At 43.1% G+C, this 17126-nt stretch overlaps 2 protein-coding genes across 3 annotated transcripts; one reads left to right on the forward strand and one right to left on the reverse strand.

The window, feature by feature from the left end:
- The first annotated feature begins 1621 nt into the window (after positions 1 to 1621).
- On the forward strand, positions 1622 to 6040 carry LOC142213214 (actin, alpha skeletal muscle 3). Its single transcript, XM_075281473.1, has 7 exons — positions 1622 to 1730; positions 3360 to 3507; positions 4240 to 4564; positions 4670 to 4831; positions 5102 to 5293; positions 5384 to 5565; positions 5793 to 6040. The coding sequence occupies exons 2-7, from the start codon at positions 3379 to 3381 to the stop codon at positions 5934 to 5936; spliced, it is 1134 nt and encodes a 377-aa protein (XP_075137574.1). The 5' UTR covers positions 1622 to 1730; positions 3360 to 3378; the 3' UTR covers positions 5937 to 6040.
- A 2492-nt stretch (positions 6041 to 8532) lies between these two features.
- On the reverse strand, positions 8533 to 16900 carry NAA40 (N-alpha-acetyltransferase 40, NatD catalytic subunit). Of its 2 annotated transcripts, none has more exons than XM_075280525.1 (8): positions 16753 to 16900; positions 12418 to 12513; positions 12273 to 12325; positions 12077 to 12172; positions 11368 to 11526; positions 10063 to 10146; positions 8990 to 9067; positions 8533 to 8883 (listed from the first exon to the last, which is right to left on the reverse strand). In XM_075280525.1, the coding sequence occupies exons 1-8, from the start codon at positions 16756 to 16758 to the stop codon at positions 8745 to 8747; spliced, it is 711 nt and encodes a 236-aa protein (XP_075136626.1). In that variant the 5' UTR covers positions 16759 to 16900; the 3' UTR covers positions 8533 to 8744. The 2 variants fall into 2 exon arrangements, with proteins under 2 accessions (XP_075136626.1, XP_075136627.1); XM_075280526.1 differs by having other exon boundaries at positions 16858 to 16875.
- Between the last annotated feature and the right edge of the window lie 226 nt (positions 16901 to 17126).

A 17126-nucleotide genomic window follows, 5' to 3' on the forward strand; every position in this document is an offset into this window, starting at 1 on the left:
AAAATCGAATTTGTCACAATATCCTAAAACAACGACAGCTCTGAAGGTAGCCATAAGTCACAGAGTTCTCCTCAGGTGGAGCTGAGGAGGATTGAGCAAGCTAGGCATCAAGCCGAAACGGCAGAGCAGGCAGATCATCGTTGACAACAACACACTCATTATATGGCGTCCCAGCCAGCTGCTGAGATGCCGGAACAATCCCAGGCACGGTGCGAGGAACAAGTTTAGCGGCAGGACAGCTTGAGAGCTGCCAAAACGCAGAAGCAACCGAACCATCGACAGCAGCAATTTGCTGAATATAGGCGGATCATCGACACCAACAGCACGCAGATGAAGTTGCAGGCAGAGGTTAGTATGCATATGTACAGCAAGGGCTCACCGTTTGCCCATTATCACAGGATTCTATACATACATAGGTGCAGCACTTGCTCACTGTTGTCAGCTGTTGCAAGGGGATTTTGACTGTATTGTGTTTACCACTCCTTGTGTAACGTGGGATTAATATGTTTATTGCAACTAGAGATGAGCGAACACTATTCGAAACAGCCATTTCGAATAGCACGCTCCCATAGAAATGAATGGAATCGACCGGCACGCCGGACGCTTAACCCCTCGTGTGCCGGCTACGTCCATTCATTTCTATGGGAGCGTGCTATTCGAAATGGCTGTTTCGAATAGTATTCGCTCATCTCTAATTGCAACTTATATTTTTGGAGCATAGACTTGCTGTGACCTCCTTCATTACGCTCCCTGTAGCATAAACGCTGCAATTTTGCCATGGTGGAAACGCCACAGCAAAAACGGCTGCATTTTAAGCTCCCTGCAAAGTGGTTGGGATTCTGGTTAATTCCATCCATACGTTGCAGAAAGTAATCCGCCGTGGAAATGTTGTGTTTTTGCAAATCGCAGTGTATCAATTAAAACTACGGAAACGCTGGCGGTTTTCCTATAGGTATAATGGAAGCAGAAACTTTGTAAAGGAAAACTCTATGGACTTTGTGATAAGCGCTACGGGACATTAGCCTTAACTTTCTGATAACTGGGATCTATTTCTTGTATTAATAAAGTATAGAGGATTAAAGTATAAGTTTAATTGACATTTGTATTTTACTTGTAATTTTATTTGTGCGGCTGGTCATGTAATATGTGTCATGTAGTGAATATTATAGTGTAGCGTGTTAACTGGTAATGATGTTACATGAGTCTTTGTAGCCTGATACCGAGACCCTTTATTAAACCCCTTACCAGAGCTTATAATATACAGCTGCCTGCACAGATATAACATTTATGTGGACTCCTTACTGTTAATTCGCTGCTAGTATATATATATATATATATATATTATAATTCTCACATCTTTCTTAGTGGCATATCTGTTCATCTTTTCTCCAAATCTGTCAATATCTCTGTCTTAGGATATCTATCTATACACACACAGCACTTTCTAAGTAAAGCTTCTCGGCTTCTATATCCAGGAATAGCCATGTGTAAGTGTGAGCTCTATACAGGCTTAGGGGGAGGGAGACCCCCTCTATATTTGGTCAGTACTCAGACCCCCAGCTCGGACCCTCACAAGGATGGCCAGTCCTGGCTTCTCTCCAAATATGGAGCTGAGTGAGTGTGGGATTTCCCAGGTCACCACTACAGGGGCTACCAATATAAATACTTGCCTCTGCACAGCATTTGCCAGCTCACAGCTACACCTCCGCCGCCCTCACTGCTGCAGCAAGGTAAGTCCTGTCCAGCTCCACCGAAAGTACAGCAGAGCACCCCCATATTCTCTCCCTTATTCCTTTATTATCCCTATCAAATTTTTACTCCCACTCTTGGATTTTTCCAAACCTTAAGACTATTTTATAACCTTGTACAGATGGTTTGGAATTATTTTTTAGCCATTTTTTTTTCCATTCTAATTTTTTCTTAAGAGGGTTTTTCTATTGGAACAAGGTCTTAGGTTACATGCACACAAACATGTGCTTGTAAGGCACATGGGTGATATTTGTGTGCTGTCTGTGCCCTTCACAGACCAATGTATTAGAATTCATGACCCCGGACAAGAATATGACCTGTCCAGGGTATTGCCTCCAGGCTCACGGCCCCTTACACATACTGTGTAATAATATACAGGCATGTCTAGGGCACTATGAAAATAATGGGTCAGTGTGCTAGTGGTTAAAAATACAACTAGCACACGGACAAAGAATATGACCATGTGCGAGCCTTAGTCATACAGATTCTGTACAATTCCTATAGAGAAATAAGTAATCTTCTTTTGTTGCATATTTTGCTACTGTTTTCTGAGCCAAAGCTGGGAGTGGATGCAAAAGGAAAGAGGAATATAAAGGAAGAACCTAAATTCTTCCTGCTCAACCCAATCCTGGCTTTGGCTCAAATAACCATCAAAAAAGCCACAAAAATCTCAATGGCCCAGAATTACTAATAGATAAGATAAACATAGGCAGATAAAACTGGACTGCCTGATCTAAGTTTATACTACCTTATGATTGGCATACTATGAGCCGGAATTTTTACGGTTTCTGCTGCATTTTTCTGGTATATCTTGGTGCATTTAATCCAGACCCCATTTTCCTGGGAAGCCAGAGGATAGCATAGCATGGAGATATTTTAGCTCAAACTAGATGCACCAAAAATGCCCTACAACCGCAATAGTAAATCTTGGCCACTGAGTCTTCAGCTTAAAGTAGAACTAAGTTGTGTAGAGTAAGAACCGACCTGTAATGCCAGACTAGTACAGACTCCAACTGAGCATCTTCTGCTCAGTAGTAAAGGGGTACTCTAAATAGAGGGGGGGGGTCTCTTGTAATGAAAGGATTTCCCATTTATTAAGTGTCCTAGTAAAAAGAATAGATAAACATAACCCAAGATCTCATATCCAAAAATGAATTACTGCATAGAGTACTTATTATCCCAAGAAACACATATGATTTCGTGAAAACTAACTTTCTAGCTGACTAAAACAAACACTATTCTAGTAGGCAAAACAGATGTAGAAATCACTTTCCTTGAATTAACTACTTAATATCCCAAATTACAAAAAAAAAACACCCTCAAAAACATTTTTATCCTCATGGTTAGAACATTACCTACCTTAAAGTTCTCCACAATGTAAATAATGCTTGGCAAGGACTTTCTAAGGAAGGAGTTAATTATATCCTGCGCCTGCCAAAGTTCTTGACAACTTGAGAAAGACAGCTGAGCCAAGACAGAGAGGGACAACTGGCCTAAGGGAGCAGATGGGACAGGTGCAGCAGCCGGGCCAGGGTGAAATATAATTATTCGACACTGGCAAAGCCTCCGCTCTTTCTTAAGTGTATTCTCTTACTCTGATCCCCTAATAGCCTCTCTCCAGACTCCACCATGTGTGACGACGATGAGACTACCGCCTTGGTGTGCGACAACGGTTCAGGACTGGTGAAAGCTGGCTTTGCCGGTGATGATGCTCCCCGCGCTGTCTTCCCCTCCATTGTTGGACGTCCTCGTCACCAGGTAATGTCGCCACACCTTTATAGTATTCACTCACATTTTCTATTTGCCACATCTATCACTGAAGTCTGGGTGCTTAATAGGATTAAAATATACAATAAATAAAATTTTAGATTTTTTTTTTTTTCCCATTGAGGCTCAGACTTCTCTTTGTAGCCTTTAGCTTTTGGACATAATCCAGTACAATAGGATAAAGAGTCACCATTTACATTATCTATAAGTAAGCAAAATAAATCTATTGGCGATATACCAACACCTTTGGTCATTCTAGAATATTTAATTTATTTTATTTTTTTTAATTTAATATAAAAAATATTTTTCAGTTGTAATTTTACTAGAATTTTCTGGTGATCAATAATAGTAGAAAAAGCAAAGACAAAATATACAGAATTCTATGAAGATAGGTAATACAGTAGTAGCCTGTATAAAGTAGAACACCTTATGTCATGTTACACTGTGCGGAATAGGATTGTGCACCATATTCTGGGCAAAACTTAATTTGCCTCCAGTTTTTAGTTCTTTCCTATAAAATTTTCATATATATTTCTGCATCTGTCTAAACTTAGAAAAATTATCATTTTCGAGATGTCAGACAGATTTGCTGCAGTCCGTAGTTTCATAAAACATACCTTGCAGCTACTATGTGTTATGTTACTATATAGCCTTTTACCTTTCCAGGACTGTTATACTGTGCATGTGTATTTCTCTTCTCACAAACACATTTTCTATCTCTAGGGTGTCATGGTTGGTATGGGTCAAAAAGATTCCTACGTAGGAGATGAAGCTCAGAGCAAGAGAGGTATCCTGACCCTTAAATACCCAATTGAACATGGTATCATCACCAACTGGGATGACATGGAAAAGATCTGGCACCACACCTTCTACAATGAGCTCCGTGTAGCCCCAGAGGAACACCCCACCCTGCTCACTGAAGCCCCACTGAACCCCAAGGCCAACCGTGAAAAGATGACACAGATCATGTTTGAGACCTTCAACGTCCCAGCCATGTATGTTGCCATCCAGGCTGTGCTGTCTCTGTACGCCTCTGGTCGTACCACAGGTGAGAGCCATAATACCATCTTATGATTATATATTCAGAATTATACCATATCATTTTATTCATCTCTTGCTTACAGTTAATAACAATTTTGCAATATCTCAACAGGTATTGTGCTTGACTCTGGAGATGGTGTCACCCACAACGTACCAATCTATGAAGGTTATGCCCTGCCCCATGCCATCCAGCGTCTGGACTTGGCTGGTCGTGACCTGACTGACTACCTCATGAAGATCCTGACTGAGAGAGGCTACTCTTTTGTCACAACTGGTAAGGATTGTTCACTTAAGAAATCAAGAGACCAAATCTTAAACCAAGTCTAGAAAAAAAATTATAGAAAGTAATTTAACAATGGGGTGTGTTATTTAGCATCTTTGACTAGATGCTATAATATCTGCGAGGTTGCGTTTCTCCAAAGGTAACAGGAATTCTTATAGCCCGGGCAATACACCTTGAGATAAAGGATATGCAGATAGATCACCTTGTGAAGGTAGACAATCTATATTTCACACTAATCGAGCTCCATCATCCTTCATATAGCTGAGCGTGAAATTGTGCGTGACATCAAGGAAAAGCTGGCCTACGTAGCTTTGGACTTTGAGAACGAGATGGCAACAGCTGCATCCTCATCCTCTCTGGAGAAGAGCTATGAACTTCCCGACGGACAGGTCATCACCATTGGAAATGAAAGATTCCGTTGCCCAGAAACCCTCTTCCAGCCATCCTTCATTGGTAAGAAGACAATTATGTTCGCCACATCTGCAGTTGGTATATATTTGTGATGGTCTTCTAATTCTTGCTACTTGTTGTGATCCACCCTAGGCATGGAATCTGCAGGTATCCATGAAACCACCTACAACTCCATCATGAAGTGCGATATTGATATCCGCAAGGACCTGTACGCCAACAATGTGCTCTCTGGTGGTACCACCATGTACCCTGGTATTGCTGACCGTATGCAGAAGGAAATCACAGCTCTGGCACCAAGCACCATGAAGATCAAGGTAAGGATATTATATATAATAAAAAGCACAGATGCAAACATTACAAATCCAGCAAGATTATTAGAATAAAAGTATACTCACACCCAAAAGTACAAAATTGATCAGACCACCTTCTTCTTGGCTCAAGCAAGTCCATGTAGCTTAGTGTATATCCTCTCAAAGTAGTTACAGAATGGAAGTCTATTTCATCGATGAATAACCCTTGGTAAATTTTCTCTCTCTTACAGATCATTGCACCCCCTGAGCGTAAATACTCTGTCTGGATCGGAGGTTCCATCCTGGCTTCTCTCTCCACCTTCCAACAGATGTGGATCAGCAAGCAGGAATACGATGAGGCTGGTCCTTCCATTGTGCACAGGAAGTGCTTCTAAGCTAACAACCCACCTAATGTTATTTCCCAACCCCTCATGTGGTACACTAGATATTACAGAGATCATCTCTTATTCCTACGAACAATAAAGACCTTTTGAATAAATCTTGGCATCTTTGTGGATTTCATACGTTGAGAGTGAGAATGAGATAAGAATGAATATTGGGCTTGTCTGGTTAAAAACAATTATGCAGCAAATACCAGAAGGTAAAAGGCGAACACTTACCGCCTTAGATAAAGTCAATAAGCGGATTCCTCTTAGATATTGGGACAGTTCTGCTGCTACCATACATATAAGATTGCTGGTGACTAAGACTTATCCACTCGGCCCTCCATACACACTCATTTCAATTATCTATGTGCCCTGATTGGTAAAGCAGAAGAAAGCCCCTATCGGACACCACTGGCGGGGTCTTGTCCCCCCAGGAACAAAAGGATTGAGCAGCTGAAATCCTGTCCAATCCAGATACGGTTGGAGGTCCCCATACACATTAGATAATCATCCGGTTTAACCAACCATCTTTTGGTAACTTTTTGGCAAAGTTAAGAGTTTTTCTTTTGCACACCGGTGCTTGAAGGTTTGCCACACACATTAGGTATCGAGCACACAGTTATTCCAAACTACCATCCCCATACACATGCAAGCTTGGCTGAATATGAATGTATGGGGACAAAGTAGTAATGTGCAACTAGACACTGCCGATGATGGAAACAAAAGGACAAGGATAGATATTGAAATACAACAACCCAATACTTCTCCATCTAAATCTTTGGTTCGATAGAATGATAAGGCAGCCATATACATTAGTTGGTCAGTGAACAGGTTTAGCAAGCTAAAGGCTAAGATCAAATAATCTACAAGTACAAGTGCATGTCTTTTTCCTATGGGATATCATTACACTAGTCAGTAGCAGGATCTAAGCCTTATGAGGCAGATGAATCAACATGGAGGTGCCTGAAAGGTCCCCTATTGACATGATTAGCCTTTTAGTGTGGACTACAATATGGTAATATATCTAGCTATTCTAAACATGGAGTCATTTTGTTTGACCCCAGCACATGCTCAGTTGCAATGGCTGCCAGAATCTATATACATGGTTCAGTAATACACTGCCTACAGACCGGATACACATCTCTCATGTGTAGTAACAGATACAACGGATCCCACCTCACTCATAGTCACACAACCCTTAGAAGTCAGTCAATCGAAATACCACTGAGCACAGCCCATGTTAAAACTCAGGTATTTAGAGGCGGTCTGTAAACAGGGAAGAGAAACATGACAACTCAGTCTCAGAAACAGGTTAGGTCTGAGTTGAACAACCATGGTGCAGTCTGAATCTGGAACTCTGTGAACTTTATGGGTCGTATACACTTTATATTATTCGTGTGATGTGAGTGCGTGGGCATGACATAGACAATGTCCTATTCTAATCAGTATTCACAGATCACAATAGCACATCATAGAATTAAATACAAAAAAAACCCAAAAAACAAATTTGCAACAGTAACAATCTAACAGCCTACAGACATAACCAAAGAGATTGTGTCTAAGCTAAAGAAGGCTAAGGCTCCGTTCCCACGGAGTAACGTGCCACGCATTCAGACACGTATAGACGTATCAGAGTGTGAGTGCTCAAAACAGATCTCATTCACTTCAACGTGTGCTGGCTTACGGGCGCTACACATTGAAGTCAATGTGAGGCTTTTTAACCCAATGTATAGCGCGCGTGAGCCGGCACACATTGAAGTGAATGGGATCTGTTTTGAGCGCTCACACTCTGACACGTGTATACGTGTCTGAATGTGCGGTGCGTTACTCCATGGGAACGGAGCCTTAAGGCCCCATAGGGGAAATACATCACAGAGTTTTCTCCTGTGGACTTTCTGCTTCCATTATATCTACAGGGAAACCGCCAGCGTTTCCGTCATGTTGACAGTTTTGAAGATCACAGCATTTCCACAGCACATATTTACATACTCCCATCCATTTCACAGGTGTTTTTTTATTTGCCGTGGCCTTTACGCCTCATGAAGCCTCGGCCTAAGCCAGATTTTAAGCTTAAGGGTCAGTGCACACTGAGTTTTTGGGCGCTGATTTGGACACTGAACCTGTCTCAAAATCAGCCTCCAAAAAAAGCCTCCCAATAGAGTTCTATCAGCGTCAAAAAACTCAGTGTGCACTGACCCTTGATACGCTCCAAAAGACTGGTGCACATATTATGGTTTTTTGGTTGGTTGACACCAAAAGGAAAAGGGGGTACAGATTAGCGAAAAAGGGTGCATGGCTTAAACTGCTCTAAAAAGAAGTGAACATTTTCAGCACAGTAACAAATAGGTGGTGTCGTTAGACAAGAGTAGTAGAAAGCTGACCCCCTCAGAATTTAGCACATAGGTCTGCCTAGCAAGTATTAGGCAATAACAAATATGTCCCATAAATGCAAACCCCAAATGGCCGCTGCAGAGGAAGTGCGTAAGTGGTAAATACATATGCTTGATGGTGTCAGACTAAAATTGTGGTCTTATACCCATTTATATTATACCGTAACAAACTCCCAAACACTTGTCACATAGAATACAGATCAATGGAAGCGTACTAAAGACAAACAAGAATTTATTTACCGTTAAAAGGACTAGCAGAGACATGAGGAATACACATGTCCACAATAGTGCTGCATTATACATCACCAAGTTTAAAAAAATACAAAATAAAAACAAAAAACATAAAACCAAAAATCCATTAGATAAAGACAATCATTTTGTCCATTACGATCCTCCACAGTCCTCTGGTATCAATGCACCTCCTCATTCAATGGCAGCAGCCAGCACACTGTGCTGAATGTGAATGGGGGGCATCTCCAAACTTTGTTCTGCGGCTTAGAATCTCATATGTGCAGTCATCACCACAGCAGCCTGAAACACTGGGGGAGGTCTCGTCTATCTCAAATCTAAGAGAAAGAAGGGGGGGGGGGGGGTGGAGTGGAAATTTTTTTTTTATATATTAGACAGCGGGAGATAGGCCACAAAAAGAAAAAAAATAGTAAGTGGACTTACTGTAAAGCATCTCTGAAGAACTGGTAAGCACCATGGTTGTGTTTAAAGACTGTAAGGACGACTTTCTTCATTCGTGTGCTGAAAATACAACGGAAAAAAAAATACTTTTTTACAAAACGCAATCCTTGACAATGAGATGTACCCAAATATTGCGTAGAAAGAAGAAAAAAGACCCAATTTTAAATATGACAGTAAAAAAAATTGGGTAAATATTGTATAGTGACGGAGTGAAAAGGAGCAGAGGGCCAGCACAAGACTAACTGGCGGGTGACGTTGTGGATTTGACAGCAAGGTCAGAAAGGTAAGCAAGGGATATGTAGAAACACTGGTAATAGAGATAAAAATCAAAATCCGGGCCAGATCTGGAAAAACATGAACCTCAGCTATGCCTGTAATGCTAGGAATTCAGCCCAGCAGTTCTCAGAGGGCAAGGTGTAACTCAATGACTGATCAGGAACCTGTCAGTGCTAAGCATCAGCACAAAGCAGGAGCTGCAATGGCAACCTTTCATTGTCAATGCAGTTTCCATGGTTAGAAGCCGTAAAGGACCTGCAGTGACACTGTTGTCACATGATCATGAGTGCATAGGTCCTGCATCTAGGGAGCATTTCAGCTTTCAATGTAGCCCTGGGCTTTAACCACTTCTAGTGCAAAGTAACACTGAACATGAGGTGAGCATTTAGGGTCTCCGTTCTGCAGGTTTCCTTTTCCTGCACAAAACAGAGGCAGGATATGGAAACCTGCAGGACTCTTTCATACCCATTCATTTGAATGGGTTTGAAAGATGTCCGGCCGTGAGCGGCGTTGAGCGTTTTATGCTCTACGCCGCGAAACCGTTTTTTTTTCAAATTGGACACAGAGTCGGACATGTAGTACTCTATGTCCGGTTTTAAAGAAACGGTTTTGCGGCGGAGAGCATAAAACGCTCACCACCGCTCACAGCCGGGCCACTCTGACAGCTTTCCGTCTTCTGCCGGCAGAAGACGGAAAGCTGAGAACGGAGACCCGAGCACTAGTGTGAACCTAGCGTCACTTAAAGCTCTTAATCACAATGCCTATATACATAAACTCACCTATTTGCCATCAACTGCAAGATCTGTACCAGGAATTTCCCTACTCCTTTCCTGCGGACACGGACTTCTAACTGCACTTCATAACTAGAAAAAGAATTGCAGGAAACACAGAAGTCATAAAGAACAATGGTAAAGAGAAATTGTAGTTTTCAATTGCTGTTCTGTATTGCCAACTTGATAGCCTATAACCGTGATGGCAAACCTACGGCACAGATGCCAGAGGTGGCACTCAGAGCCCTCTCTGTGGGCACCCATCTGTGGAACAGATTATACTGAGTGGGGGACACTGTGGAGCAAATTGTACTGTGTGGGGGCCACTGTGGAGCAGAATGATTGTGTGCGAGGAGGGTCACTGTGGAGTAGATTGGACTGTGTGGAGGCCACTGTGGAGCAGATTGTACTGTGTGGGGGCTCTTCACTATTTATATCACACAGTAACTCTTTTATAGCAGACGTGTGATATTATATTGCATGGTCACTATGAAACAGATCCTGTGCACTGTAAATAGTGAACATTAATTGTTCAAAACTATGCCAAATGCAAACTATTAACGTTCAGTACAAAGTTGTTTTGTATTATTGAAAGCTCTGTAAAGGTCCATTTACATGACTGTATTTTGCGGGACCGTAACGGTCTACTATTGTAGATCCACAGAGTATTAAGGTTAAACTGCCGTGTTAGCACTTCATGATAATTTAGTGGGGTTTGGGTTACAGTTTGGGCACTCGGTGTCTAAAAGGTTTGCCATCACTGGCCTATAACATTAGCTGAAAATGCCACTTTTATTAATATGCAAGTAATGCCCTGTTCACATCTGCTTTTATATTCCATCTGGTGAGAGTCCGTATGGAGACCCCCCCCCCCCCAGAATACAGCTGCTATAGCAAGCGCTGTGCTGTAAAAGATTATAATGGGGTCCGTGTGCTTTTACAGTGCAGCGCTTGAAATTGCATCTGTATTCTGTTTGGGGGGGGTCCTTTATGCGGACTCTCCCCGCACGGAATATAAAAGCAGAAGTGAACTAATCCTACGGCTCAATTGGAACGCCGCATTGCCAAAAGTTCAGGTTTTCAAACCTAAATACAGAAATCACAGAGACTGACAAGGAAATAGGGCATCTATAGTATAAAAAAAAACAACTACTGTCCCCCATTGAAATTAATGTGAGGCTGATTCCACCTTAAATTCCTACATGTGAACATCCCCTTAGAAGCTAGAGTATAAAAAGACAGAGCTGGCATTATCATAAAAATAAAATTAAGAAAGCTGGCTTTACAAATGAATATTCCTTTAAGGATCCTTACCAGTAAAGCACTTCATCTCCACATTCCACATCAAATCTGAAGTGCACAAATGCAACAGGCATACCAAGCTCATCTCTGGCAATGAGGTACCAGGCACGTTCATCTGCCAGCTCGTCCCGTTTTTCTCTCTCCTTCCATCCCCATTCACTTTGTTCATAGCTACAATGACATTTATATAACTTAACGGAAAAATGCAAAAAAAATACTTAAAATAGGAAAAAAATGACTGCTCCCTTCCAACAGCACCAAATCTGCCCACAGGTTGTGTCTGGTACTGCTAGTGAAGTGAACGTGGTTAAGGTGCAGTACCACACATGCCCTGTTAACTGGTGTGGCGCTCTTTTAAAAGATAATGATGGCCCTGCCAAGTAACCAACAATGACATATGTCTAGATGGACATATGCATTTCAGAAAACATTGGATTCCTAGTAGGGCGCTCATTCCAACGTAGAAATAGAGTCAGACGGCCACATATAGTTTGATTCAATGGGGCTAAATTGTATTGTAGCAGTGTAACTGCAGAAGTACGGAAGAAATCCAGACGAAGCTCCTAGAATTTATTATAATGTTGGTTGTGTCTATTGCAATTATGTTTATTTATGTATACGTGTGTGTTTATATTTTTTGGGGGAGGGGGAAGCAGTACGATACTAAGAATATGACACTAATGGATGCATATACATTGCATATATATTTGTAAGTTCTTACAGCAGCTGCATATTTGTTTTTGTGAGTTCAAAGGCCCAGTCTATGGTCTTCTGGTCCAAATCTGTAACTCGGCAGCACTCTATAGTCAAATTCAACCTGAGAATGTAAACGAACAGGGGTTAAAAAAATAAAATAAATTGAATATAAAATATATATTAGGATTTAATATTAACATCTTTCATTTATGTCACCTTACCCATTTCTATCAAATTTTTTGAAGACTGGAAAGGCTCCAAGAGGGTCACCAAGCTGCAGAAGGGCAAGATAAGCGGACATGGTAAGAAAAAGGTCACAGACAAAGAAATCAAGAATCCAGATACTCAGCAAGGACCAAAGCTTACCTGATTGGCTGCTTGCACTTTGGCACACACAGCCGCCATGGCAGCGCGCTCCTCCTGGCGCTTTTGTTTCTTCTCTTTTGCCCGTACGGATTTCCTCTGAGGATCCAAAAAAAAAAAAAAAAAAAAAAACAGGTGTCATTCTGGGACCAGCAAGGTCACTAAAGCAGCTGTGTCAGTACATTAGCCCCTATGATTACTTGCAGATCGTTGGGGGTCTGACCTTTCAAACCCCCTATATTCACGAGAGCGTGAGAGTTCTTACCTGTTCTGAATGGAGTGGTAATAGTACATTGTTTGGGTAGCCCATACATCACTCTATTCAGTACAGTGCTCTGCCATCTCCAGAACTTCCACTGAAATGAATGGAGGAGTGTGAGTTACCCGACCACCACTGAATTCAGAATGGGGGAACCCCAACCATTTGCAAGTTATTCACTATTCTGTGGATAAAGGTTAACTTGCCAAGATGGCACAATCCCTTTAACATCAGATTGGCGGGGCACTGACACCCTGAACAGCTACCGATCATATGTATAAGGCTAAAGCACTGTGGGAACAACCGCGGCGTGAACACAACGCAGTTCTTCCCGCAGCGCTTTGAACAGAAAGTTCGTGGAGTTTTCCTCTGCGGATTTTCTTTTACAATTATATCTACGGGGAAGCCGCCAGCATTTCCGTAGATATAATTGACATGCTGCGATTTTTAAAACCGCTACGGTTTTGGAAATCACAGAGTGTCCGCGCTGATTTTTTCCACAAAGTGGGCATGGGATTCGCATGAATCCCATCCACTTTGCAAGTACTGTAAAACACCGTGATTTTCCCAGCAGCGTTTCCACCAGAGGCAAATCGCGACGTTTACGACCCATGGGGCTCCAGGCTAATGGGACAAGGGTGCTCGGGCGAGTGACGTAGCCTCATTACGAAATACAGTGCCATCTGTTCTGCAGTGCCTGTGCCCGCTACTTCCTTCACAGATAGTAAAAACACACATAGTGAAATACGGAGACTGCATCTTTTGCCCAACATGAGTTGAACCCCACCAATCTGATACTGACGACCCATCCAAAAAGCAAACTAAACTTTACTTACAATGACTCTATATATCAAATTGCACTACAGGATGCCATATAAAGTAGCTGCCAGTAATACATTAAATGGAAGATTTCTGAAGACTAGCATTACTCATGCCAGTCTACATAGCCTCAGAGCTGGCACCTCATATGATGAGGGATATGCCTCTTCATAAATTAGATGTACCCTCCAGCATGCTCTGTACTGAAATGTATGCCAGCTTGCAGACATGGGCAGCACACAGACCCAAAATAAGGTGTACATATCTCCATCATTTACCCAGATTTCTGATGCAAACGATTACAGATTTGCCTGTTTCTCCCCTGCATCATCGCTACATAGTGAACCAACTCCATAATACAGTATAGTACAGAACCCAAACATGAGCTGAGCTGAAGCTCAATTCAGCCAAGCCACATGAAACGTTCCCAGGGAGTTTAATAAATACTAAAAGGGTGGATTCACAATTTTTTATAAAAGAAAAAAAAAACCTAAATTTTGATGTATTTATTTGAGCCAACGCCTGCAATGAATCCAGCAGAGAGGTATAAGTCTTTCCTTATGGCTCAATTCCTATGCACGTACAGAAAACGGTGCATGTTGTGTCCGCAGGAAACAGATGATTTTTCATCCATGTGGAGGGCCTCATTTCTGACAGAGGCATGAACTTGCAGAATGTCGGAGACCATTGTCTCCCAAGTCACATGCTCCACAACAGAATGAAAAGGAGAAGCCATTTTTCCTCATAAACAGCATATCTGGCCCAATCTGTTGTAGACAAGGACATGACACGCAGACCCAAAATATGGACACAGGAATCAGGCCTTGGAGATCACTTCTGGCATCAGTTATAAACAAAAAACTGCACCAGTAAAACAATTTTTCCATAAAAGGCCATAAAGCACCCTCAAATGGGTTATCATAGGCTATGTTCACCTGTATGCCAACTTGGCTGGCGATAGACTAAGGGGGCGTTCACACTACCGTCTGTGTCCGACAGGTAGTGTCCGCTCAAAATCTCGCAAGGACATTAGGAGCAGACACTAGCTTTGTCCGTGACACTTGTCCATTTAAATAAATGGCGATCGGGTGCGTTCTTTTGCACTCCGTGCCTGTCCTTCACTGTCCGCATGTAAAGATGTCCGAGTTTTCAAGCGGACAGAAAAAACCCGACATGTAGGGTTTTTCTGTCCGCTTGAAAAGTCGGACATCTTTACTTGCGGACAGTGAAGGAAGGGCACGGAGTGCAAAAGAACGTACCCGATCGCCATTTAAATAAATGACAAATGTCACGGACACAGCTAGTGTCCGCTCCTAATGTCCGTGCCAGATTTTGAGCGGACACTACCTGTCGGACACAGACGGTAGTGTGAACACTCCCCTAAGGGAGCTTTCTGAGGAGTCAAAACAGCTAGCAGGGTATTCACTGTAGAAGAAAGTTACCATTACAGATTCCGCTTAGACTGGGTTCACATCCATGCTGGATTCTCCATTTGGAGATTCTGTCACAGCGATCGCTGGAAATCACCAGACGAAAAAGTACTACAAGTCCAACTTTTTCATCCAGTGGTTTCATGTCCTTGGGCACATACGGTTTTATGTACTGCTAGAAAGCCAAAAGTGTGCCGAATTCACTGCACTGTTGGCTTTCCCGTTATGTGCCCCAGGGCTGGAGAGATCGGTGCTGCTACAATGGCACCAATTTCTGTGCACTGTCTGAAGGGCGTTCCTGACAGTCTAGCTGGGCTGTGAGGAACATTCCCCCTGACAGTACTCATCCATAGTCCTGTACTGTCAGAGGGGGCATTCCTTACCGTCCAGAGATGATGCTAAGCTGTGAAGAACAACCCCTCCTAGTACTAGTCTATGGATGAGTACTGTCAGGGGGAAGGTTCCTCATAGCCCAACTAGACTGTTAGGAACGTCCTTCTGACAGCAGGCAGAGATCACTTAATTCGATTTCTAGCAGTATATAAAACCACATGTGCCTGAGGACATGAAAGGTCCTCTTTAAAACAGATTCTCAAAATATTCCATTATAGTAAAGGGGGTCTATCAGACACCGCTGGTGTCCACTGTCTTAGCAGTCTGTGACGCAGATGTGAACATAGTGTTATAGACTACACAGATGCAATGGGGTGGCAAGTCTTCTAGTTTTGCTACCTTGATGGTGCGCCAATTCTGGATCACATAACCAACCCCTCAATCTCTCAGATCAGAGCAAGAGACACTCCAACACAGATATGAACGTAGCCTAAGAGGACAGAACTCCTTGCGTCTTGGTGATCTATGAAGATGGGAATCCCTGCAGCATCTTTGTCCATACTAAATGGTTAAAGCCGCACACAGGCAGAGACTGCCATAGTTCACCAAGTCTGTGTCGCAGTGCTGCCAAAAAAAAGTCAAAGGAGGGAAAAGTCCTGCATAGAGGACGTCTTTTCCCATTTCAAACTGGTAGACCTCATCATAGTCAGTCAATAGAATCCACATGTTACCGCCATCTTAGCGGTCCACTTCTCCGTTGTTCTGGTCCTCCAAAAGACCCGAAGAACAGAGAGTCAGGCCAGTGTCACTAGGTTTGGGCCAGGAAATCCGGCTGATATACAAACCAGATTTTCCAGTCCGCTTTGCCCAGTGTACATAACACTTTAACATATAAATAACACTTATATTATCCTATATCCCGGCCCGCAGCTCATATCAGACAATCCCGACAACCTCTTTAACCCCTGCCATAAGAATCGCTATTAGAATGCAATGTAGATGAGCCCCCGTACATAGAGATGTAGCAAAATTAGCGCAAAGTGTTGCGTTGCCATAGCAACCAACCAGTTTCTGGCTTTCATTTTCAACAGCTCCGCTGGATTTTAAGAACCCCGATGTGACTGGTTGCTATGGACAACACCTCCATTTTTCCCTCCCCACAAGTTCTAGTACATAAGACATAAAAGACAATTACCATATTAGTCCAGCATGCCAGCAGTGCTGTACTAGGCACACCGCCAAGACTCCAAACTCTGCCACTACCCTGGGATTGCCCCAGGCACCACACACACACCAGGGCATGGAAGTTTGCAAAAATGTGTGCCCCAACCCCCCCAAAAAAGCCAGATCTCCACAGCCAGACAGGAATGCACTGCCACAACCCTTATGGATCAGCCCCACAACTCTCCATCACACACCGGCATCCATAACCCCTCCACCACAACCAAACTAACTACCCCAACCTCTTCTATAGCCCAATCCCCCCTCCCTCCTCACCCCCATGACGTAGCTGGTGACGTAAGACTCTCAATCCCGGTTCGGTTCGGTGCTGGAGGGGGAGAAGAGTAGAGTAAGGGGCTAAGTGATGATATCATCACGCACTGGACCCTACACGCCCACTCCTGTAGCTCCCCGGCATAGCGAAGGCAAATGAAACGCAAAGCGTGACGTGCGTCTGCGTTCCACACCTCGGTCGCAGTTGGCGGGGAAACTAAGAGCTCCGCCCACTTTGTCTGAGTCTTTGTCTGGGTGAGGGAACGCGGCCGACGTGACGTCACAGCACGGGGAGAAAGGAATGAAAGAGATGGCAGCTGGTGTAGCGCCATTATGGGGGGGGGGGGGGGGGGGGATTTGTATCCATGTAGATAGTG

The sequence above is a fragment of the Leptodactylus fuscus genome, chromosome 7 (genome assembly GCF_031893055.1).
Source record: "Leptodactylus fuscus isolate aLepFus1 chromosome 7, aLepFus1.hap2, whole genome shotgun sequence".
In the NCBI taxonomy this organism is placed as follows: Eukaryota; Metazoa; Chordata; class Amphibia; order Anura; family Leptodactylidae; genus Leptodactylus; species Leptodactylus fuscus.

What these genes read in the sequence shown, in the direction of transcription:
- NAA40 (XM_075280525.1), bottom strand. An exon ending in AAAACAAATATGCAGCTGCT is followed by an intron (nt 11,527 to 12,076) that starts GTAAGAACTTAC and finishes ATGTCATTGTAG; the next exon opens with CTATGAACAAAGTGAATGGG. An exon ending in TTGCAGTTGATGGCAAATAG is followed by an intron (nt 9,068 to 10,062) that starts GTGAGTTTATGT and finishes TTGTATTTTCAG; the next exon opens with CACACGAATGAAGAAAGTCG.
- LOC142213214 (XM_075281473.1), top strand. Translation starts at nt 3,379, where the DNA reads ATGTGTGACGACGATGAGACTACCGCCTTGGTGTGCGACAACGGTTCA. An exon ending in CGCCTCTGGTCGTACCACAG is followed by an intron (nt 4,565 to 4,669) that starts GTGAGAGCCATA and finishes ATATCTCAACAG; the next exon opens with GTATTGTGCTTGACTCTGGA. An exon ending in CTTCCAGCCATCCTTCATTG is followed by an intron (nt 5,294 to 5,383) that starts GTAAGAAGACAA and finishes GATCCACCCTAG; the next exon opens with GCATGGAATCTGCAGGTATC.